At 34.1% G+C, this 20934-nt stretch overlaps 2 protein-coding genes across 4 annotated transcripts; one reads left to right on the plus strand and one right to left on the minus strand.

Moving 5' to 3' along the window:
- The first annotated feature begins 1397 nt into the window (after positions 1 to 1397).
- Positions 1398 to 12549, plus strand: LOC132705525 (anillin-like). The gene is made up of 8 exons (XM_060676147.1): positions 1398 to 1450; positions 1502 to 1656; positions 2322 to 2659; positions 4469 to 4641; positions 6969 to 7309; positions 11684 to 11948; positions 12000 to 12329; positions 12385 to 12549. The coding sequence occupies exons 1-8, from the start codon at positions 1417 to 1419 to the stop codon at positions 12408 to 12410; spliced, it is 1662 nt and encodes a 553-aa protein (XP_060532130.1). The 5' UTR covers positions 1398 to 1416; the 3' UTR covers positions 12411 to 12549.
- Positions 12550 to 15558: 3009 nt separating this feature from the next.
- On the minus strand, positions 15559 to 20431 carry LOC132700394 (cytochrome P450 6a2-like). 3 transcript variants are annotated; one of them, XM_060667690.1, is made up of 4 exons: positions 20354 to 20431; positions 17865 to 18996; positions 15861 to 16112; positions 15559 to 15807 (listed from the first exon to the last, which is right to left on the minus strand). In XM_060667690.1, the coding sequence occupies exons 2-4, from the start codon at positions 18979 to 18981 to the stop codon at positions 15644 to 15646; spliced, it is 1533 nt and encodes a 510-aa protein (XP_060523673.1). In that variant the 5' UTR covers positions 18982 to 18996; positions 20354 to 20431; the 3' UTR covers positions 15559 to 15643. The 3 variants fall into 3 exon arrangements, with proteins under 3 accessions (XP_060523673.1, XP_060523664.1, XP_060523681.1); XM_060667681.1 differs by lacking the exon at positions 20354 to 20431 and adding an exon at positions 20208 to 20347; XM_060667698.1 differs by lacking the exon at positions 20354 to 20431 and adding an exon at positions 20138 to 20184.
- Between the last annotated feature and the right edge of the window lie 503 nt (positions 20432 to 20934).

The following is a 20934-nucleotide window of genomic DNA, read 5'->3' on the forward strand; positions in this document are numbered from 1 at the left end:
GCTTATGCTAGGGGTAGTTTACCAGGTTCTGTGTAGAGCAGTATGTACAACTACGAACCATAGAAAAAAGGTTAAATAGAAAATTTGTATAGTTTCATCCAGATTTTTTAATTTTTAAAATTCATTCGTCTATTAATACCGTTCAACTGGGGTAAATATGAGTTTTCTTATTTTAAATAGCATGCTAATGAATTTATGGATTCCACGAGAAATTCTAGATATATTTAAGGATCTAAAATAATAAACAGTTTTTTCTATAAGGCAGCCTTCATTATTTAATTTAGGATGAATACCTTGTGGAAAGGGGTTTATTGTCACCTATCGATGGGATATTTTCTATGTAAATTAATACACGGTGAGCAAAAATGAAGTACAAAAATTAAAGTATAAATATATCTTTATCCGATTTGGCATTAAAAATTTGGGTCTCCTTGTATACGGAAAAATACGGTTTCCGCAATAATTGACAATTTTACATTTTCCTATTGTAATATTATGGTTGTTTTGTTGATGATACTGAAGCTAGAAAAAATACAATTAGAAACGAAGTTCAGTTTCTAGATTGAAGTGGCGTGCTGTAGGGAACATAATTAGAAAATTAGAACTAATATGGACTTGTCTCGCTGAAGATGGGGGGTTATTTATTTTTAAATTCGTAATGTAGTAACCCGTGTTATCTAATAATTTTATAATCCTGCTTATGTTTTTATCGGGAATCCTTTATGGATATTATCTATGAAATTCTGTTGTGGTTAAAGCGATATTTGTGTTGTTTTCAATATAAAATCGAATTTTCTGAATATATTCTGGGTTTTAATGGAAAAAATCAAATAAATTGAATGAAATACGTGTAAATAGATGGTGGTTGGTCAAGTGACGTTTTTGTGTTGTATCATAGCATTATTACAATAGGAAAATGTTAAATTGTCAAATATTCGGGAAACTATAAATTTACGGAATAGATAACCTTATGTTAGATTAATATAACACCCCTTATAAATGAAAAATTAAGAAAAAAGTTTCTCAGTTAAGGGGGTGTTGAACCTTATTTCGAACTCTCTGTACTGCGTTTTACAGGCGGATTTGAAACTGGCGCAGTAAGATTAATAGCCCTTTTTTAAATCTGTATTATAATCTGCTGTGTTTATCACTTCCAAATATTTATAAATCTAATTTTCCAAGGGATATAAATATTGATTGTTAAGTTTGATGTGATTGAAGTTTGCGAAATTACTTAACTGTTCAAAGCATCTGATTAGCAAATCGATACATTGCTAACTAAGTGCATTTTTATTATTTTCCAAATTAGTGCATTTTTTACACTGTATAAATAAAAAGTTACAAACTGAATTGTTTTTTACTTCAGCGGATTCATTGTATCGTTTTTTGCAGATACTCGTTTAACGAGCAACCGAAATGTCGACTTTGAAACAACGGGTTTTAATAAAAGGTACAAAAAGTTTTTTTAGTGTTGTCTCGAAATTGGTAAATGGCATTTTAGGGTCGCATGAACCAAAATTCCCAGCGAATATTAGCCAATCGTCTTTTCAGCTGCACATGCCGCCAAAGAAAACTGTCAAGATGGGCACCAAAATTTTGAGCAGAATAAAGATTGAGGGCTCCGAATCACCTGCTAAAGATGTCGTCACGGAACTGGTAAACAATTACCTTTTAAGCGCGGTTTAAATGTTCCTTCCAGAGAAAACATGTTAAAAAAGACTTGTGGATTGTCTAATTGGGACCGTGTCACCAACATTATCTTCGTTTCAAAAAGGTGGCCTTATTATTGCAAGAGATTTGATTCCACTATAAAATTCGTTCTGCGTTTTTTTTTAATTTATAAAAACTTTGGAGTGGGTGGAGCGAGCAGCAGAAAATGCTAGAAATTATTTTTCTTTCACTTTACAGTTTCCACAATGACCGCCAAGCCGTAATTGCATTGTTGAATTGAAATCCCGTTTTTTGCAAAATAATCTCATATTACAGATTAAACTTAGAGTTGTTCGCCCTGAGCAGAGAGCGTTTGGTCAAATCACTATAAATAAAATAAAAAAAAACACAGTAGCCTGTGAAAGTTTCTGGAAAATTGGGTCTGCTGTAAATTGTCGGGATTCTCTTTTGATCCATTTTTTGATGGTTGATTTTTCAATGGGTTTAGCCACCCCTCCAAAATGGTGCTGGTTGTTACCTTTCTGGCCTTCGTGCTCTAGTATCCGCGACAGTGTTATTTGATTCTAACTTGCTATCTCGTTTAATGCCTGATAACATTCCAGAACTTACTCACCCATTATATATATTTTTTGCAATTAAGTCATTTCCAGATCACCGAAAAATATCAAAGTCGCTTGAGCCTCTGTATGGAGCGCATGCTTCATCGTCGACTATCCAGAGACTCGAAGTCGTCCACGGATGACGGCTTTAGTTCCAGTTACTCTAGCAGAGTCGGTACCCCCGATAGTATATGCAGTGGGAGGAGCTATTTTTCCCTTTGCTACCACACCAGAAAGGATGGTGACCACTTGGAGGATTCGAAGAGCACGTTTTCGCTCTTCGTACCCGTTCGAAAAATGGAAGGCGGCGTTTGGTTGCACGAAATCAAAAACGGCAGCGGAAGGAACGCATGTTCCTTTGCTAATTTAAAGGATACCAAATCGCCTAGGTAAGCATTTTCTCATTTTCAGACGCACTCAGGATTTTATTTTGAGACTGAGCCACAGTTTAACAAATAAACAGTAACATCCAATACACTCAATATTTGCTAATGTCAGCTCGGATTGAATCCATATCGATTTTCTTTTATTTGTACTCATTCTTTTAAAGAATATTTATCATCTCGCATTTTTGTTTATACCGAATTCAGTTTTTCCTATGGTATTTCCCAAAAATCATCAAAATTTTAGCGTTTACGCTCAATCAGTATTCTTTCGGTTTCATCTGCAGCTGTTGAGTATGTAATAAAGAAACGATTTCTTTCACATATGGAGGTAAATAGAATTCTTCTTGATATACAGTATGGCGTCAGGGAGGAATATAGATGACCTACAGCACTACTGAACGTTACTGATTCGATTTTCGGTCACAGAGCATTTTATTATATTTTTGAAATTTCTAATTTTATTAACGTTAGTAGGTGGAGTACCTCAGGGTCCCTTGCTAGGCTCAGTTCTATTCTTCCTTTACGTCAATTTTGCTTTTATTAATTTGCCTGCTTTTTTTTATTATCTATTTAGTAGTTTAGTAGCTCATTGTCTCCAGAAAAATCCTAAAAAGAGTGTAGCAATGTTGTTTTGCAGGAAGTTAGATAAACAAAATATGCAAATGCTAATTACTATATAATTTAGGGATTTTCTTAATTTCAATCTCATTCAAATTCTTTGTGACTATTTAGTTTTATCCATTTTGAATTATTGTGATGTTAATTCATGCCTGATTTTCGCCATAGTTCGGAGGGTGCAAAGAATACACAACTGTTGCCTTACATTACATTTAACATTAGAAGGCGGCAGCCCGTGAGTCATAAGCTTAGATCTTCGCATTGGTTGAATACGAAGGGCAGACGTGCCCTAAGAAGATTGATTTGGATTGTTTGTACCACCGCTAGAGGGCGGTTTGCGATATCACTATAAATAAAAATTATTTTCTCCAAAAAAATAAATGCTGCGATGTCACTTTCATTGCATAGATAGCCAAATTAGAGTCAAACACCCTAGTGAAACCCGTATTTCGTTGTCTTTTTCCTAATCTATAATATAACGGCGTAGCGACTAAAAGTTACACTGTAGAAAAAAAAAGTTTTCCGAATAGATGTCCCAATTTTAAATATAAGATTTAGGGACACCTGGACACCTCCTTTGCATAGTTCTTTTTAGTTCGAAATGTCTTTATTATCAAATCACAAAAATATATATCGTTGTGGAATTGTTCTTTAGGATGTTTTCTATCTTTGCATTTTTTTAGAACATGAAGTAATACTATATTAAAAGTCTCACTTAAAAACTTCAGTGGCATTGATTGGCGGAGTAAGCGTCTATTTTTCAATCCAGAACTGCAAAATATTATTCATATTTAGCCAGCTAGCCGTCTGAAGTGTATGAGAAATTCTTTCCATTATTCCGAATTCCAAAAATCAACCGGAGACACGAATTTTGAAACTTCTGAATTTCACGCTTATAGCATCCGAAACCAGCAAATTGTTTTATAGGTAGAATATTAATATTCTCGGCAATCGGCGCGGGTACAATATTGTATTTTCAATTAATAAAACTTATCAATAAATATTTCATTTTAGATTTTTAAACATCTTAGAGATTGTGCCTGTTAGTACTATAATATATTTATAAACGAACTGCATTAAAACTAAAAAAAAGATTAAGCCACCTTGAAATATTATTCTAATTGCTAACTATGCCTAATGCTAATATTTCTCGTAAAATACATTGTGCTTATCTATTTAAACGTTATTTTTTAGTGGTTTTCAGATCAAAGAATGCACAAAAGATGTCCAACACCTGACGAAAGCGCTGACCGTTCAAAACGGAATTATCACACAGATTTCGAAAGCTTTGTCGTACTGCAAGAAAATTAAAAGTTCGAATAATTCAGACGAGTACCTCGAAGCCGAAAGAATATTGTTAGTCGCAAGTGAGTATCATTTAATAAGTAAATAAGTAAAATATTTTATAAATACTCAACTCTAATTCATTTCCCCTATCTCTCAATAATATAAAATGTTGTTTATAAAAAGTTCATATAACAAATGAGAAAGCCGGTGCTGTTATAATTTTTCTGGATTCAGGGAAAATAAATAAGTGATACGAGTGAACAACATTGCTTTTAAAAACTTGTAAACTTGACTACTTAACAATTAAATTAATTTTAGCTAAACGGGGTTTTCATAAGTGATATTTTACTGGGTGATTCTTCAAATATCTTGTAGGTAGTACTTCCTCCCATAAAATGCTAAACTAAGATGAAATTGGAATTTCTCATATTAAAATTCTAGAAGTACCAATTGTCAAAGCATTGACATTTTTTCAAAAATTATTTAGGAAAAACGAAACTAAAAATTCATAATAGATTATTTGTAAAACAAAATATTTCTAACGACAAAGTTTATATACCCCTGTTGATTTTACAAAACCATTTTTACCTAATTATGGTATTGTTTTCTCTTTATAATTTTCTCCATGTTGTTTGGCAAATATTAATATTCATTTGTAAAATTTATAGAATTTAATGGTATGGAGGTTAATTTGTAAATTGTACTGATAAAAGTTGATAATATATGTGAATATAGGCAAAAAGAATTTCGAATAGTAGTATCAGTATGGGAAGGTTTATGAGAAATGTCTTTTGTTGTATGTAAAAACCCACAATAGCTATTCCATAAACTGTTCTATGCCTCGTATAAAAAATACTTATAACAAGTACTTTAAATTATATAGATATTCACCCATGAAATATAACACGAATTAGTTATATTCAGATAATAGTAAGTTCATAACAGCTTACGTTATATTCGTATACTGATTTCCACTAAAACTGCATCTTTTAAAATGGATGCAAAGGAAAAAAGCTTTGATTAAATGTCATTTGTCGGCCTGTGAGTATATGTGTTTAATTAAAAACTTCAAGTGGTTCATTTGGATTTTCAAATATGTCCAAAAGAATAATCTACCTAATTTTTCAAAGAAAATTCAAATTAGTCCCAGGCGTCATTTTCCAGATCCCGAATCACTCTTTACTAATGTTGCTATTCTCAAAACATCGAACATTGTTTATCTGTGACTTACTTGATTTTTTTGGTTTCAAGTCAACAGAAGTTCGATCATACTTTTATGATTTTGAAATATTTATTCATATTATATTATTATTATCTATCCAATTAAAACTCATTTAATTCGAAGAGAGTTGAAATTTTGACAATAGTTTATGAAGATATCCTGCAATGGTGACAAATTCACTCTATAGTACAAAGTTATATATCATTTGCCAAAACATCAATTTAATTTAAAAAGAAGGCTACTATGGCATCGTCAGACCTATAAAAGTGGGCAACAAATATGCTAGAATTCATGTTTTATGTGTGTACAATATGTACAGTATGTACAATAAGAGTTCCATATATCCATATAGACAACTCGCTAACACAAATCAAAGGCAAACCATAAACCTCAACAATAACTCTACAGGAATTCATGTTTTAAACAAAATAATTTAATTAACTGTGACCCAAAACTAAGTTTACTAGACAAGCTAAAAAACAAACACGACAAAACAATATTTAGAAAATATTGCAAGATGCGGGTAATAAATAATAACATATTTACAATACATTTTCCAAATTATGACCAATCGTTTTCTTCTTCTTCCTTTAAACATTAAAAAAAAACTTATTTTCTTGGAAACAATGGTGACCTACCTCACTTCTCTTTAGCTCTTGAATGCAACTGATTACTTGGCGCAGTTCTTGTTGACTGCTTTGTACACGTTTGTTTTTAAATTACACCACGCAAAAATAATCAGAGCTTGATGGAGAAGAAGTAGCAAAGCTGAAAATATATTTGCTCGATAGATCGTATGTCTTTATAATAGTTATACTTCCTTAATATTTTAATGTTCTATCTATTTCCGTTTTTAAATTAAAAAATAAAACATTATTTTTATTAAACAAACTACCCTTAAACAAGCCCTTAATTTTTTCGCGTATGTTTTGAATCATCTTATATATCTATACTCCTTGTGCTCTATGTTTAATGCTTATTATAAAATGAATAAATAAATGTTGTTGTTGATAAAAAAAGATTCATTAATAATACCAATTAAAATTTAATTTTTTTATATTATGATTTATTTTATTTTTAGGGATATTATATTTTTTGCTACTTAATATACAATCCGATTAAATTATTAATTAATCAATAAGTTAAGATTAATTAATAAGTTAACGTTTAATCTAAAAATTCCAGTACTATCCAGGGAGGCAATTTCTACAACTTTGGGTAACCTGGAATTCGATCATGAATTTTATAACGAATCTAATCCTGGAACTGTGGAAATATCCAAAATTCACTTTTATGCGGACGTCAACGTTAACGCGGAAAAAATGACTGAATACTTTGTGATGGTCATCAGCTGCGGACAAAACGTTCTTTCTAGTCAACCTTTGGTTGCCAACGGAGACGGGGAAATTGTTGTCGGTGGAAAGTTTAGATTCGAGGAGTTGCCTCGAGATTTCGAAATTACAATTGCGGTCTACAGTATGCTTCTCAAGACTAAAAGGCACAAGTTGACCAAGCCAGGGAGATTGGTTAGTACAATTTGCTGTTTGCTGAAATATAAACTTGATTTTTGTAATAATGTAATAGAACATGTGTGCTAAAAATGAGTATCTAAAGGTAATCGGGCTTTGTTGAATCCCATTTAAAGTGCTTAATACAAATGACCAAAAATGGTATTAAAGATTTTACAATTTACAAATCTTCTGAATTCGTTAATAGGATGTTTCCGCCTGTGGTGATATCAGACGTTTGCCAAAAAAAGGGCTATGTCGTCGGCTTATATAAATTTTTTAGAGACCGTGACAGGTGCACGAAGCCCTGCGAGAGGCCGTCGTTGATCCAATAGCTGTGACTAGTTTTACCATTCTAGTGAGTCGCGATATTATTGGCGAGTATGTGCGTCAGTTTTATGCATGGGAATATTTTAACAAATTTCGACATCATTTCAACTCTTCAACCTTGTTATAGACTGAGATTATTTCAAGACAGTTGTGATTTTTGCATTAGCTTATATCTGAACTACGGTTAAGGATGAGTCCTTCGACTACGTTATAGCACAATGTTCAGGAGTGCAGTGGGTCTAGAGTCCGCAGCTAGTTTTCCTGATTTTCCGGATTTTAGTGTGCCCACTATTTTGGTTTTGTTGAATGCTATATGGATTTTTCCCGATTGTAACAAATCATTAAAGAATCGTATGAACCATCGATGGGTAGTAGTTCAGTTCAGTTCAGAATTCAGTATTCTCACTTAGAGTAGGTTTGTCTGGATTAAGTTAATTTTTAATATTTATTGTCAGTTCTTTATTGGTTTTAGCGGGTTTCTTAGTTACCTCAATTATTCTGTTGGTGATGCGTTTCGGCATATTGCCCAATTAGGTAGAAACTCTTCTGCTTCTATTGGCGAGTATGTGTGTCAGTTTTATGCATGGGAATATTTTAACAAACTTCGACATCATTTCAAACCTTCGAAGACCGAGGTTATTTCAAGACAGTTGTGATTTTTGCATTATCTTGGTCGTAACAGCTTTTATTTTGTCAAAAATCGATTCTACGTTCAATTGGTACGTATTTGGTCGGTTATATCTGAACTACGGTTAAGGATGAGTCCTTCGATTACCTTATAGCACAATATTCAGGAGTGCAGTGGGTCCTGATTTGCCGGGTTTTAGTGTGCCCACTATTTTGGTTTTGTTGAATACTATAAGGAGTTTTCCCGATTCCAACAAATCATTAAAGAATCGTATGAGCGATCGATGGGTAACAGTTCAGTTCAGTTCAGAATTCAGTATTCTCACTTAGAGTAGGCTTGTTTGGATTAAGTTAATTTTTAATATTTCTTGTCAGTTTTTTATTGGTTTTAGCGGGTTTCTTAGTTAGCTCAATTATTCTGTTGGTGATGCGTTTGGGCGTATTGCCCAATTAGGTAGAAACTCTTCTGTTAGAGTGTTGGAAATTCATGTTCTCCACTAAGGTATGCCGTTTGTCCCTTCTGGCGGTGTCCAAGCATTCCAGTAACTCGTCTGCAAACTTCTGGCTCTAGAATATTATTGTAGTTTTCAACGAGTTCGCAACATCTAGGGTTCGATCCTGGGATATAATTAATCTCTTCTATAGCCCGTCGTAATTTGGTTTTTAGCTAGGCTAGGCTAGGCCGACGAGATCCACATAGCTCTGTGAAATTGTTTTGGCCCAGTTTTAGTGAGAACTTTTTACAATCGGTTTTACAAAAGGAATAAATTCTCTCTCTTGGGTCAGTCCATCACCCTATCGCCTTTAGCGTCTGTGTCGTTGTATACCTATGCAGTGTTGCGGCTGGGTAAAGTATGTTCAAAACAGAGTTCTCACTGATCCAAGGTTGTGTAGGTAATTTGTATATATTAATAACTTCAGTTTCTTTTTCTCTCAGGATGCTACTTCCGTGGCTGTGCCATAGTGCTCATGATATGTTGCTGCCGGAAGAGTAAATCCTGGCAGTTTACATCTGAAAGCTAATCATCGCTATCACAGTAGCAGTAGAATGTCCGCATGCTATTTATTCATTCCACATCGATTTGTAAAATCCTTAGGATGTTGTCACAGTCCCCAATCGATTGGTCCCTAGAGGAACAGTAATTCTTACGTTGAGTTTTCATATCATACTCTTTGTTGCTGGATAATCTTCAAAGAGATTCAGCAGCCAATGTGTAGACTATCCATGACGTTATAAAGTTGGCCACGAGGAGGCTAATTTAAAAATAGCACCCCTCTTGATTTCCATATTGGTGAACGGTAAAGACCTGAGTCTCGACTAAGATTGTTTAGAGATTTCTAGGGATTCGGATTTTTTTTTTGGTAAAAAAGTTGATTACGATTCAAGAATTTTAATTGGGTCGAATAAGCTTTGATCTTCAGTTTCGTGATTACTGCCAGCAATTGCTGATGAGTCTATACGTGGTAATTTTAAGGCTCTTGTATGAATTCTACTTCTTATATAATATGTCCCAGATTCGTTTCTCTATACAGGGATCTCCGCTCCTATAATGCAGAAAGTTGTAGAGGAAACTTAGTAACTTGAATAACCGACTTCATATTTACCATCGGTCAATTGGTTTAGGAAATATCCGCGAAAAACCGAAAATGGCGGATTTCGTTTTCCGCCAGTAAATCCAAAACGGTTAAATTGACGACTGTCAAAATGTGACATTGTTCAGACACTTAAGACGAGTAAGATAGCGTGTATGAAAAGTCTCATTCGTTTTTTGTTATCTCGCAACCTACCTTAACCTTCATTTTTCTTATGGGCGCCATATTGGATTTGTCGATTTTTATGAAGAGCGTAAAATTTCAGGTTCAGTGATATCTCACAAGTGCACAACAAATTTTATTACACTTCGTAATTATTTTTTAAGTATTATTTTATAAGCAGGTCATGATTTATTTAACATTACACAATTAATTAATTACACAATTACACAGATTTGCAAGATAACGTCTATTTGTATCAAGACATTTTTGGCAATTGGTGACCGTTTCTCGTACTTCTTTAGAAACTGTATTTTCGTTAATGTTTCTAAATGTGTCCAAACCTCTTTGTCTCTTGGTTTCCATAATCTCGTGAGAATTATATACACACCATTTTTTGTGTGACCCTAGAGGAAGAAATATCAGCTCGAAAGGTCAGGGGATCTATGAAGCCAAGATATCGGACCATTTAATGAAATAATTCTTTTGTAAAACTGCCCGCTTAAGAAGTTCCTAAGTTGAATAGTGTTACATTTGAAATTATTTAATGTCAGTCAGAGTTCTTCCTAGATGGAAAAAAGGAGACAAACATGGCCTGCTCACATTATATTACTTATATATTTATCCCTTTCTGTAGGTATAATAGGAGCGGAGATCCCCGTATAGAGAATCGAATCAAGGCAATGCAATGCATTCTTTGCCGCATATGCTATAAGCTCCTTGTATCTTAAACTGAATATTGTCTTTTATGAATCGAAGAGATTTTTGGACAAATGGTAAATCGGTTTTAACTTAAGAACTTTTGATATGTGGTCAGTAATGCTTTGAATGCAAGGAAGGACGAAAGTATACGGCTGCTGCCAGACTCATTTTCTTTGGAAGGTTGTGGTGAAATGTAATGGAACGCTTAATATTTCTAATATGACCATTATTTGAGAGAAGAACAGATGTAACGTGACTTATGTGTCGGATGATGATGTGAAAATGTATAAAGATATGTATGCGTAGGTTTTCTGTAGGCGAAATGAAAAAGCGATGGGTGAAACGTCATCAAGGTCGATTCATCAATAACCGATGCAGGAGGAATTCCGAAGATTTGTAAATAGTATTACAGTAGATTAAAAAAAAATGCAGTTTCATGCAAGTTTTACACTTTATTTTTTATAATCTTAAGTATCCTCTGTGAACAGTTCATTTGATTGGTCATTGGTGCAACATAGCATGAAACATTTGAAGTAACGAATTTAAATATGGCATTAGTTTTTGTCTAGGAGCAGTAATTTCAGAGATATGAAATGTCAATATAAGTTTAACTATTATTTTCTACATCTATACTCTAAAATATTCTAACCCAGGGGTTTGTTCTGTCTTTGCAAATCCCCCGGTTAAAAGAACTTTATTGTCCGCTATTTTTACGTCTTTCACTTTCGTTGAGTGTGACACATTGCTCTGACGAACTGGCTCTATGTGAACTGGATACGGAATACCAGAAGGGCAACGGAAATGTTGCTGAGAAAAGTTAATAGAATAGCCGTGTAACCAAAGGCGAGGTTGCGTCAACTACTTTTCTCTGCCTTAAAATGTTATACTGTTCAACATTGATTGAAAATCTTATAGATTATAATTTGTCCAACGGTTAATCAGCCAAACCTCCATTCCATTCTAGGTTTCTAATTATTTTAGATCAGCAAAGCATTGCGAGTTACCTCAAAGCACACATTTAATCATTCCGAACCGACTGAAGAAGAAGAGGCTGCCAATTTGTCTGTTGCCAGTTCATTTGCATTTAACGGCAGCGGTACGATGAAAATTTCCGACTTTGGAAAAACCCACTTTACATTGGAAAATATACCAAAGGAATCCAATCTTCACGCTACCTTTACATCTGAAATTGCAAGCGGCGTGAAGTTGAACCATCGGCGAAACGGATTTTTGACCGTCGGAGTAGGTGAGTTGCCCAACAGTTGTCCTTTCAGGCATTTAACTATAAATTTTATAGAACAAAACTCGTGCCTTGTGTGGAATCTCAGCTGGTGTTTGCTAGAGGGCAGGCAGCTGAAGTACTGGAGGGAACAGAGCCGTGAACAATCCGAACCAATAGAGATTATCGAATTGGAAAATTGTACCACCAATGAGATTTTTACGAGCGAGATTTTTCCGGCCGATAGGATTACTTGCCCTAAAGCTAAGAGTCTGATCTTGTCTATCAAAAACGCTAACAAAGTGGAGAAATACTTTCTTTTCCCAGATACTCTGGAGGAAATGGAACTCTGGCACAATGACTTGAACGGCGTTATTAATGCGTTGCGGTGCTGGGGTTGTTTGAGAGGTTTGTCGGAAACTTTAATATGACGTTTATTGTTTTAAGGTAACATTTCATTTAGGGATTTTAGGTTTAGTATTTTTATAACGTGATTCATACCTTATACTTACGAGTTAAAGTAGCGCTGATGTGTTTAAGCAATGTGTATCGGAGTTTCAGTTCCAATTTAAGTGGAGGTAGAAAAAATTTTAAAATGTGGACTAAATAAAAAATTGACAAGCGAAAGTTTTTGTATTGACGGATAGGTGCCACTACTCATGCCCGCAGACTGCTTCATTTGAATGTTCTTTTGTAGTGTGACGCATTACAAGGAAATATACACAAAATATTATGATTGATGAAAATTTATTAAATTTCCTAATATTTCCTTAGCTGAAAATATTGCATAAGTCTCTAATACCAATAATTAGCCAATGCCCTTGACAGTAATGGCATCTAAAGATTGTTCTTAGAAAAAACAATTTTATCCCTTTGACGCCATCTAGTCTGAATTACTGCATGATTTCATAAACTCCCGTCCGTACCTCTTTGGTTCTGATCATTTTTTTTATAATTTATTACTTGTTGCAGTTCGGACGCTATCTTTTTTAAAATAAATTCAATTTTTTATTATTTTTTTTCCTAACAATGTCATACTTTCATAGCAACCCAATTTATTGAAGAAATGGCAAATTTGTTCCCAGGTGTTGACCTAGTGATTCGGGCAACACCAAAATTTTCTCCGAAAAATGGAAATTTCTCGCTTTTCCCATGCAATGACTATTAAACACACTGTTAAGACAAAATTATTATAGGAACCTGTTTTTTCATTGCTTTTTTTCTTTATTTCTTCTTTTCTTCTTCTTAATCTACGAAACTTCCACAGGCTACAGTAATACTATTTACAAATCATCTGGATTCATCCTGCGTCGGTTGTTTATAAATCAAACTTTTCAAACTCAGTTTGAAACTCTTTGAAACAAAAAAAGTATTCATTAAAGCATTGGGTCAAGGAAACTGTAAAAGATCTAGGGTAACTCAAATTAGGGCAAAGCCACGTATCGGTGAATTGATTTATCTTATGTACCTTAGGAAATTTCATGAAAAAAAAAAAACAAAATGTATGATTGCTTTCGTTTTATTTTTTACAAATTTACCCGTTTTAATTTTGACAGCTTCGCCTCTTATGACAGTCAAAAATCCCTTTCGACGTAACGTTTCTCTAATACCATCAACTATAATTTGGACGCCGTGTTAAATTTTCCGAGCTTCGAATAGTCTCCTTTATTTACATTTGTACTGAAGTGGCTTTTACTTGATGAAAATCCATTTAAAATAGTTAAATAAGAACAAACATTCAGATTTTCACATAAATATATTTAAATGACAGCTGTTTCGGCAACACCGTGCCTTTATCAAATGCATTTGATAAAGGCACGATGTTATGTGAAAATGTGAACAACGTTTGTTCTTATTTAACTACTCCTTTAATTACCTTATTAATGATGTATTAGGTGTAACTGCAATTTGTAATCTTTAATAATATTGTAATCTAAAAAAATTAAATATTTATTCTTTCAACTATCAAAATGAGCTTGTAAATTACTTTGTCCATAAAAATGGCAAAAACGTAACATTTGAGAATTCTTATTCTCAGCTTGATGTTATGCGTACACAAGGCTTGCTGTATTTTTTATAGATGTATTTCGTGCTTCGGTTTCATTGATACCATTGCGCAAGTATGTCAGCTTACTTACAGGTTCGAGATTAGTACCGTTGACATAAATTGCATTATGATGCATAATACCGCTTCTTTTCACAAACATATATTTAGTCTTGTTTGCGTTCAGTGCTTGTGTCCTACTTTTGGCAGTAGCTTGTCCTTCTATTCATTAGAGACTGTGGTTGTGTCTCCGAGCTTGCGAGAATAAAATATACCGTTTGCGTGCCGTTCGTTACAAATCTGTTCTCTATTAAATATTAACGGAGATAGGATGCAGCTCTGTCTAACTCCTTGCTTGATCTTCAGGTCTGATTTACTAAATGTATACTTGCTTCCTGTTGCCATTATAGTTTTGATGTAATTCTAATGTCCTTGTCATCAGACGCTGTGTGCTGTAATATCTAGCGTATTTTGTCATGTCTGACTGTATCGAAGGTCATTTCAAAATCTATAGCACACATGTAAACGGTTTACATCTCGACATTTTAATATTCGTACCAGTGTGCTAAACAAAACTAAATTTTTAAAAACTATTTCTGAACTCAAATTGACTGTTCTTAGTTTTACTGTCAAGGTTTCTGTGAAGTTTTTCATCGATTATTCGTAAAATTACTAGTAGAGTATGGCTTATCAAGCTTATTATACGGTAATCGCTGCATTTTTTCGTATTGTTTTTAGTTGTTTTTAAACAGTCCGGTATTTTTGGGTGGGTATTTTTCTCGTATTGTATACTAAGTTGCACAGTTTGTTAAACCTTTTAATGCTATCCCTCATCCACCATTTTTCTGTAAATGTGGTCTGATCCTACAGTTTTATTGTTTTCATCTAATGGGATAGGTTTTCTCACTTAGCGAGCCACCAGAGGTTTGCTTTCAACAACCGTAATCGGCAAATAGTTCCTGTCGGTTTAGTTTATATTACATTATATAGTCTTGCAATCTTTCAAATTGTCCAAAATCCTCTCTTCCTGTCTATCCTTTAAGAAAATTTGGTGGTTGATTGTTTGTTACACAGCTTTTTATATAGGTTGAACATATCGTATTTTATTTCGCAATATTTAAATTCCCTGCACTCTTTTTTATACCATTCCGTTTTAGCCTATCGGATCTTTTGTTTTATTGTTTTAAGCAAATTTTGGTACTCGGCCACATTTAGGGGCGTAAATATTTCTTCGATGATCTATCTCGCGACATTAAGTGTCCCCTTTGGACGTCCATAATTTTTCCGGTTCTTTCTCCGACACATCTTTCATTCTTTTTTCCAATTGGGTTCGACCTGTTTGTTGGCATATTATATTGTCCAATTTTTCTCGATCCATTCTTATTCAATTTGTTCTTTTTGTTACTTTTTTGACTCGTTATTTGAGTTTCCCAGGACCAGGCGTGTAGCATATAGCCTTCAGCAAATCTGTCACCTCTCTAATTTCTACCAGCTAGTTCGTACCCACTCACAATCAGATCTTCGATGTCATGACCAACGATGGAATCGGTCACGACACTTGAAGAAGAAGAATAATAGTGAAGAAAGGCGAACTTCGATATAACTTTAATACAAAATCGATACAAATTGAATTAGTTGCGTGTAGTAAGTAAGAAAATAGCGATACATTATTGCGCTATCAAACTTTAGTCATATTTAACCACACACTCCCCTTGGCTGAACTAATAAACGAATCGGGGTCCATAACTAGCGGAGTGACAGTCTTTTCATTAACCGATAGTTTGAAGTTCTTTATAACGGTTGCTATCCCGACTTTACTTTGCAGCAATCCAAATCTTAAACCTGAAAGTTATACCTTAATTTATGTTTCTCTATGGTAAATATACCACGTTTACCAATACATATCCTAGGTCCTTCTCCAAATGGCAACCAGGTAAACGCGGGCCTAGCACTTTTATTTTCTTCCGTAAACCGATCCGGATCGAAATTAGTCGGATTCGGATAGTAGTCTGGGTCCATGTGAATTCCAAATATAGGTATGTGCACGTTGGTTCCCTTGTCAATGATTGTGTGCGTTCCTGGTACCTTATAATCTTGAAGACATTTTCGTATCGTTCCCGGAACCGGAGGATATTTTCTTAACGCCTCTAAAAATTTTGTTAAAACTTGTTAAAACTTGCAATCGTAAATTTTATTTCTTAATGCGAGAGAGCAATAAAATGTAAATTTGCAATGACAGGGATCATTAAACAGATTGGACAACTTGAAACTTATATCGTAAAGTTCAGAAAAATTGCATTCATAATTTTCCGTATTTCAGTTTTCAAGATTGACACACCTCGAATCCTTCTTAAATTAGGGTCACACTAATTTTCATACAATAGAAAGACGAGTTTGGCGACTGAAAGCAATATGACGGCGGCGTTTGCCAGATAATTGAGTTATTAATTATTCTAATATCAAATAAATAAAACCTTACATGGAATTGAGAATAATATGAAACTAGATGAGTTGTAATAAATATTATTACTTAAAAGTTAACTACTATTACTTCATTTATAAATTTTAGTCATTATGTTTCTCGTAGTCAGATGAACTATTTTGGTTGGACTCCAGCGAAACAGTAACGGGCACTACAGTGTTTTATAGCTTGGTAACAACTTTCCACATTCTTTCTTCTATCTCAATCGCATGTTCGACGCGCTTAGTTCATTTTTCATAATCCACTGTCTTTATTTCCTCTCGCAGGAAGGTTTTAACGTCCCTCATTTTAAAAGTGGTGTTATTTCTTGTTATGAATCCTTTAACTTGCTCCTATACCAATTAACAGTGATATGGCGGAAGGCAAAATACCGTTATATATATTTTGTTTTCAAGCAATTTCGTCAAAAACAAATTTCTTACAAAGAGGTTTATCCAAATTTACAATGTCCACTAGCTCCTTTTTCAGCATATCGTTCTGAAATTGCTTCTTATTTAAAGTAAGCAAATGAATGGTCCTTTCATCCAACAATTTCAGACACACTAGCCATTTTCAAAAACTAACTAACTGCCGGAAAACAACTATAATTCTACTTTTCGACACAATCGTCAATACAATAACAAAACTACTGAAAAATATACTTTTTTTAATTGGCAGCTAACCAGAGAGGGAAATTGTTTTCCGCTATATAAATTATATATAATATTATACTATAAAATATACCGTTCTGTCTTTTCTTTTTTAACAGATAAACAAAAGTTTTTCATTATGCCAATTGAGTGCCTAAAACCACAACTAAATAATGTCTGCATAATTTTAGTTACGATCGTCAATACAATAGCGAAACTACTGAAAAATACACCTTTTTTAATTGGCAGCTAGCCAATGAGGGGATTTTCTTCTCCATTATACAAATTGAGTGCATAAAATCCAAAAAAGTGATGCCTGTCTATTATAAGTACTTTTTGTAGATTACTTTCAAATAGATTTACTATTGCCCTATCGGTTAAGACTGATTAGAAGTCCGACAGCAAGCAACCATAGTGTTGCTCTGAAATATACCGTTCTGTTTTTCTCTTTTAACAGCTAAACAAAAGTTTTTCATTATGCTATAAGTGCCTAAAATCCCAACTAAATAATAGTTGGGATTTTCTCAATATCCGAAATAGTTAGACTTTCAAATAGATTTTGCCTTGGCCAAGAGGTTGAAGACGTCTACCAACTGCAAGCAATCAAGCCTTACAACTCAATAATGATTTATAAACTCTCTCCGATTTAGAAACAGAGAATAGTAGAGCATAACAGAGCAAATATAGATCATTTGCAGTCCAAGAAACTCATTTAAAAAATAATGAATATCATAATATCGAATAGGCGCCAATTAAAATAACAAATGGTATATAATAATACGTATTACCTTGTATTACTCTATCTAAATAATGCATGTCCATCACCGCTTCGTAAGTCATCTTATTTTTGTGCTTTCTGAGAACTTCGCCTATTTCTTCTCTGAGCTTTTCTTGAATTTGCTGGTTCTGTGCCAGCTCGTATAAAGCGAACGTCATGGTCGTGGAAGAAGTTTCGTAGCCCGCTGCGAAAAACACGAAGCACTGAGCTGCCAGATCTGGCATGCTCAGATGCGTTTGGTCCGTTTCCTTCTGAATCTCAATGTTGTCGTCGTTGGAAACGTATCCTTGCTGCCTTAGCTGCAGCAACAGTTGAAGAAAATCAGGCCTCGCTACTTTGTTCGTCTCCCTATATTCCACGGTTTCCCTAACGATCTTGATGAAGAAGTTTTCTACTTCTGGCGGCGTAATTTTAATGCCTAATATACTCAGTACACTTTTGGGCACTACAATAGATAAAATTTGGTACAGATTTTCTTTGTGCGTTCTGTGAAATATTCGCTTGCCATATTTTCGGAACTCAGAATTGGGTTGTTTCATGCAATTACATTCAAGGCCGAATGCACAACTACCTATTATGTCAGTTGTAAACCTGGCCAAGACTTCTTTAATTTCTACGGGCTCGAGCTTCTCGCAGTATTCACTCAACATATCGTTTAGTTCCGTCGCACACTTAACAAATGTTTGATACATCATCTTCATTTTGCCCGATGTGAACGTTGGTGATAATTTCGCTCTAAGTGATTTCCATTTGGATCCCTCAAGATTGAATAAGTGCATCGTTAGGGGGTCCTGTTTCTCATTGAAATAAGTGCCGTGGTTCATGAAAATGTCGAAATCTTTCACCATAATGGCTTTGATTATATCCAAGTCGAGAGGCACGTAGGTAGGTCGCGTAAAGACGTACACGCCGCCGTGTTTGACGTCGCGCTTTTTCAGTTCTTTGTATAACTTAAGGAAAAGGTCGCCGAACGATTGTTTTCTTACTGCGAAGTCTTTGAAGTTTCCGAACAGGAACTGCGGATTGATTTGTTGTACCCCCTTGCGGGTCCAATAGGTTTGCTGTCTTTTTAGGTAAAATATCATGAGGGCCACCAGGGTCACGATAATATAAAGTAAAAGAGCCATTGATTCTGTTTCGATCTAAAAAAGTGTTTTAATATATATAAACTCCAAACGCATGTAGTGTGTGGCGTCAAGTGATGGTGTCAGGTTCACTTAATTCATCCCGATATTACATACAAAATGGGAAACTAGTTTAGTTGTTGGGAAAACCATAACCGTAAAGCATTTTTGATGGAAAGCGATGAAATTGTGTGCTGGCGAACAGAGCAGATGAAAATTTTTTATCTTGATGACACATAGATTTAGAAAAGGGAAGGGACTAATAATCTTTCATATGGGAAACGAAGAGAGAGAGAGAGAGAGAACTTATATGGGTTATATACCTACATACTTACATTACTATGTATCTACATACTATTTTTATAATGTCATAATTTCTATTGTGTAAGAATAAAATTTCTTTTAAGAGATATTAAGTAACCGAAGAGTCAGGTTTATTTGTCGGGTACATATAGGCATTTGGTTAGTTTTGGTTATTCCTGCTATGTGATCTCTGCTACGTGACCATTCGACTAAAGAACAATGTAACCGAGGAGGGAATCCGACTTTTCGGTTTCTTAATACTATGTCAATCGGCTCGCATCGGAAATTGCGAATGCATGAATTGTCGGTTGCTTATAATAATGCTACCGGAACGCCTTTGGCACATCATTTATAGTATTGGAAAAACACATAAATTGGCTCAAACTCGAGTGATACTAACTGCTCTCGATAAATAGATAGAATTTTCCAATGAAATCAATGTCAAACAATGAAGGTGGCTTAAGTATTCATTGGGCCACACTGTAGTAATTTCTCTACATCTTTCTGAAAAATACTTTAGGAACTTTGCCCCCGATTAAATGATAATAATTTCCGAGATGCCAGTTGTGAGATTTGATTATGAATTACCCTATGTTAGAAAGGCAACCAAATAAACCGAAATAAATAAAATCAAATGAAAAATACTTTCACCACAAACAAGTTTTATAAAATAGTTAACTTATACCTTTCGACAAAAAGGTTTATAATCTCTTGTACACACTAGCTAAACGAAATTTTAAGTTACTTTCCTCTTTTACAATTGTATATCAAACACACAGCTTTTAGATAACAACTTACAATTATGAAGGTACATAGTTTATTTTATTTAAGTGTTGTCGAGTAAGTACAAGCGTACCTGAAAACACTCTACGTTATTCTTTTAACCCGTTTATTTCTGATTGCTTGCCCGAGAAATTGTTGCTTACCGTATTTATAAAATGAGATAGTTGTTGCAACATTTGAACCTTTTTATTATGCGATTGTTCTGATATTATAACTGCGTGACAATGAACAGGATTTTAAATTCATTTTGAATTAGATTGTTAAATTATTGATATTACTGTTCTCTCACCGTTTATCGTTGCAAATGTCGGATGAACTGGCGTTTCAAACTTTTAATTTCGCCGAGTTTTAGATTGAAAGATTCAAGGTTGACGACTAACGATAGGCAGAGATATCGGACTGTCGCTTGAATTAACTATACAGGGTGGCCAAAAATTTGTGTGGTTCTTTCACACCATTTTAATGCAGCCTTAAATTAAAAAAAAACTGTTAAGCGTTTCGACTGAATATTCTTGAAAATAAAATACGACATTGGTTCATCTAAATATAATTTGAATCTTTTTTTACGACTCGTCATTTACGTGAATATTTTTTATTAAAGTAAAAATTAATATTGAAAATGCCCCAAAAATTATCAGTTAGAATTATAAAAAACGTTTTAATGTTTTTTCTCTTCGAATTTTAAACACCCTCCAGGAATCAGAGCAATTTAAAATAAAATGGTTTCCTCTCAACTATAAGAGTTTGTCCCCAATAACGTGGACCATCCAATACATTTAAACTTAATAAGCTAATTGTTTTGTAATTTTTTAAGGTACGTAATTAAAGCAAATTGTCAACTATCTCATTCTAATGATTTAGATATGAGGA

This window comes from Cylas formicarius, unplaced genomic scaffold, assembly GCF_029955315.1.
Source record: "Cylas formicarius isolate icCylForm1 unplaced genomic scaffold, icCylForm1.1 PGA_scaffold_10__41_contigs__length_53128322, whole genome shotgun sequence".
NCBI classification, from domain to species: Eukaryota; Metazoa; Arthropoda; class Insecta; order Coleoptera; family Brentidae; genus Cylas; species Cylas formicarius.

Excerpts from the sequence above, each read along its gene's own strand:
- LOC132705525 (XM_060676147.1), top strand. The coding sequence starts at position 1,417 with ATGTCGACTTTGAAACAACGGGTTTTAATAAAAG. Across the intron at positions 1,451-1,501 it reads ACAACGGGTTTTAATAAAAG|GGTCGCATGAACCAAAATTC; the intron begins GTACAAAAAGTT and ends ATGGCATTTTAG. Across the intron at positions 1,657-2,321 it reads AAGATGTCGTCACGGAACTG|ATCACCGAAAAATATCAAAG; the intron begins GTAAACAATTAC and ends AGTCATTTCCAG.
- LOC132700394 (XM_060667681.1), bottom strand. The coding sequence starts at position 20,240 with ATGTTGCAACAACTATCTCATTTTATAAATACG. Across the intron at positions 18,997-20,207 it reads TATCTCATTTTATAAATACG|ATCGAAACAGAATCAATGGC; the intron begins GTAAGCAACAAT and ends ACACTTTTTTAG. Across the intron at positions 15,808-15,860 it reads AGGACCTAGGATATGTATTG|GTTTAAGATTTGGATTGCTG; the intron begins GTAAACGTGGTA and ends TATAACTTTCAG.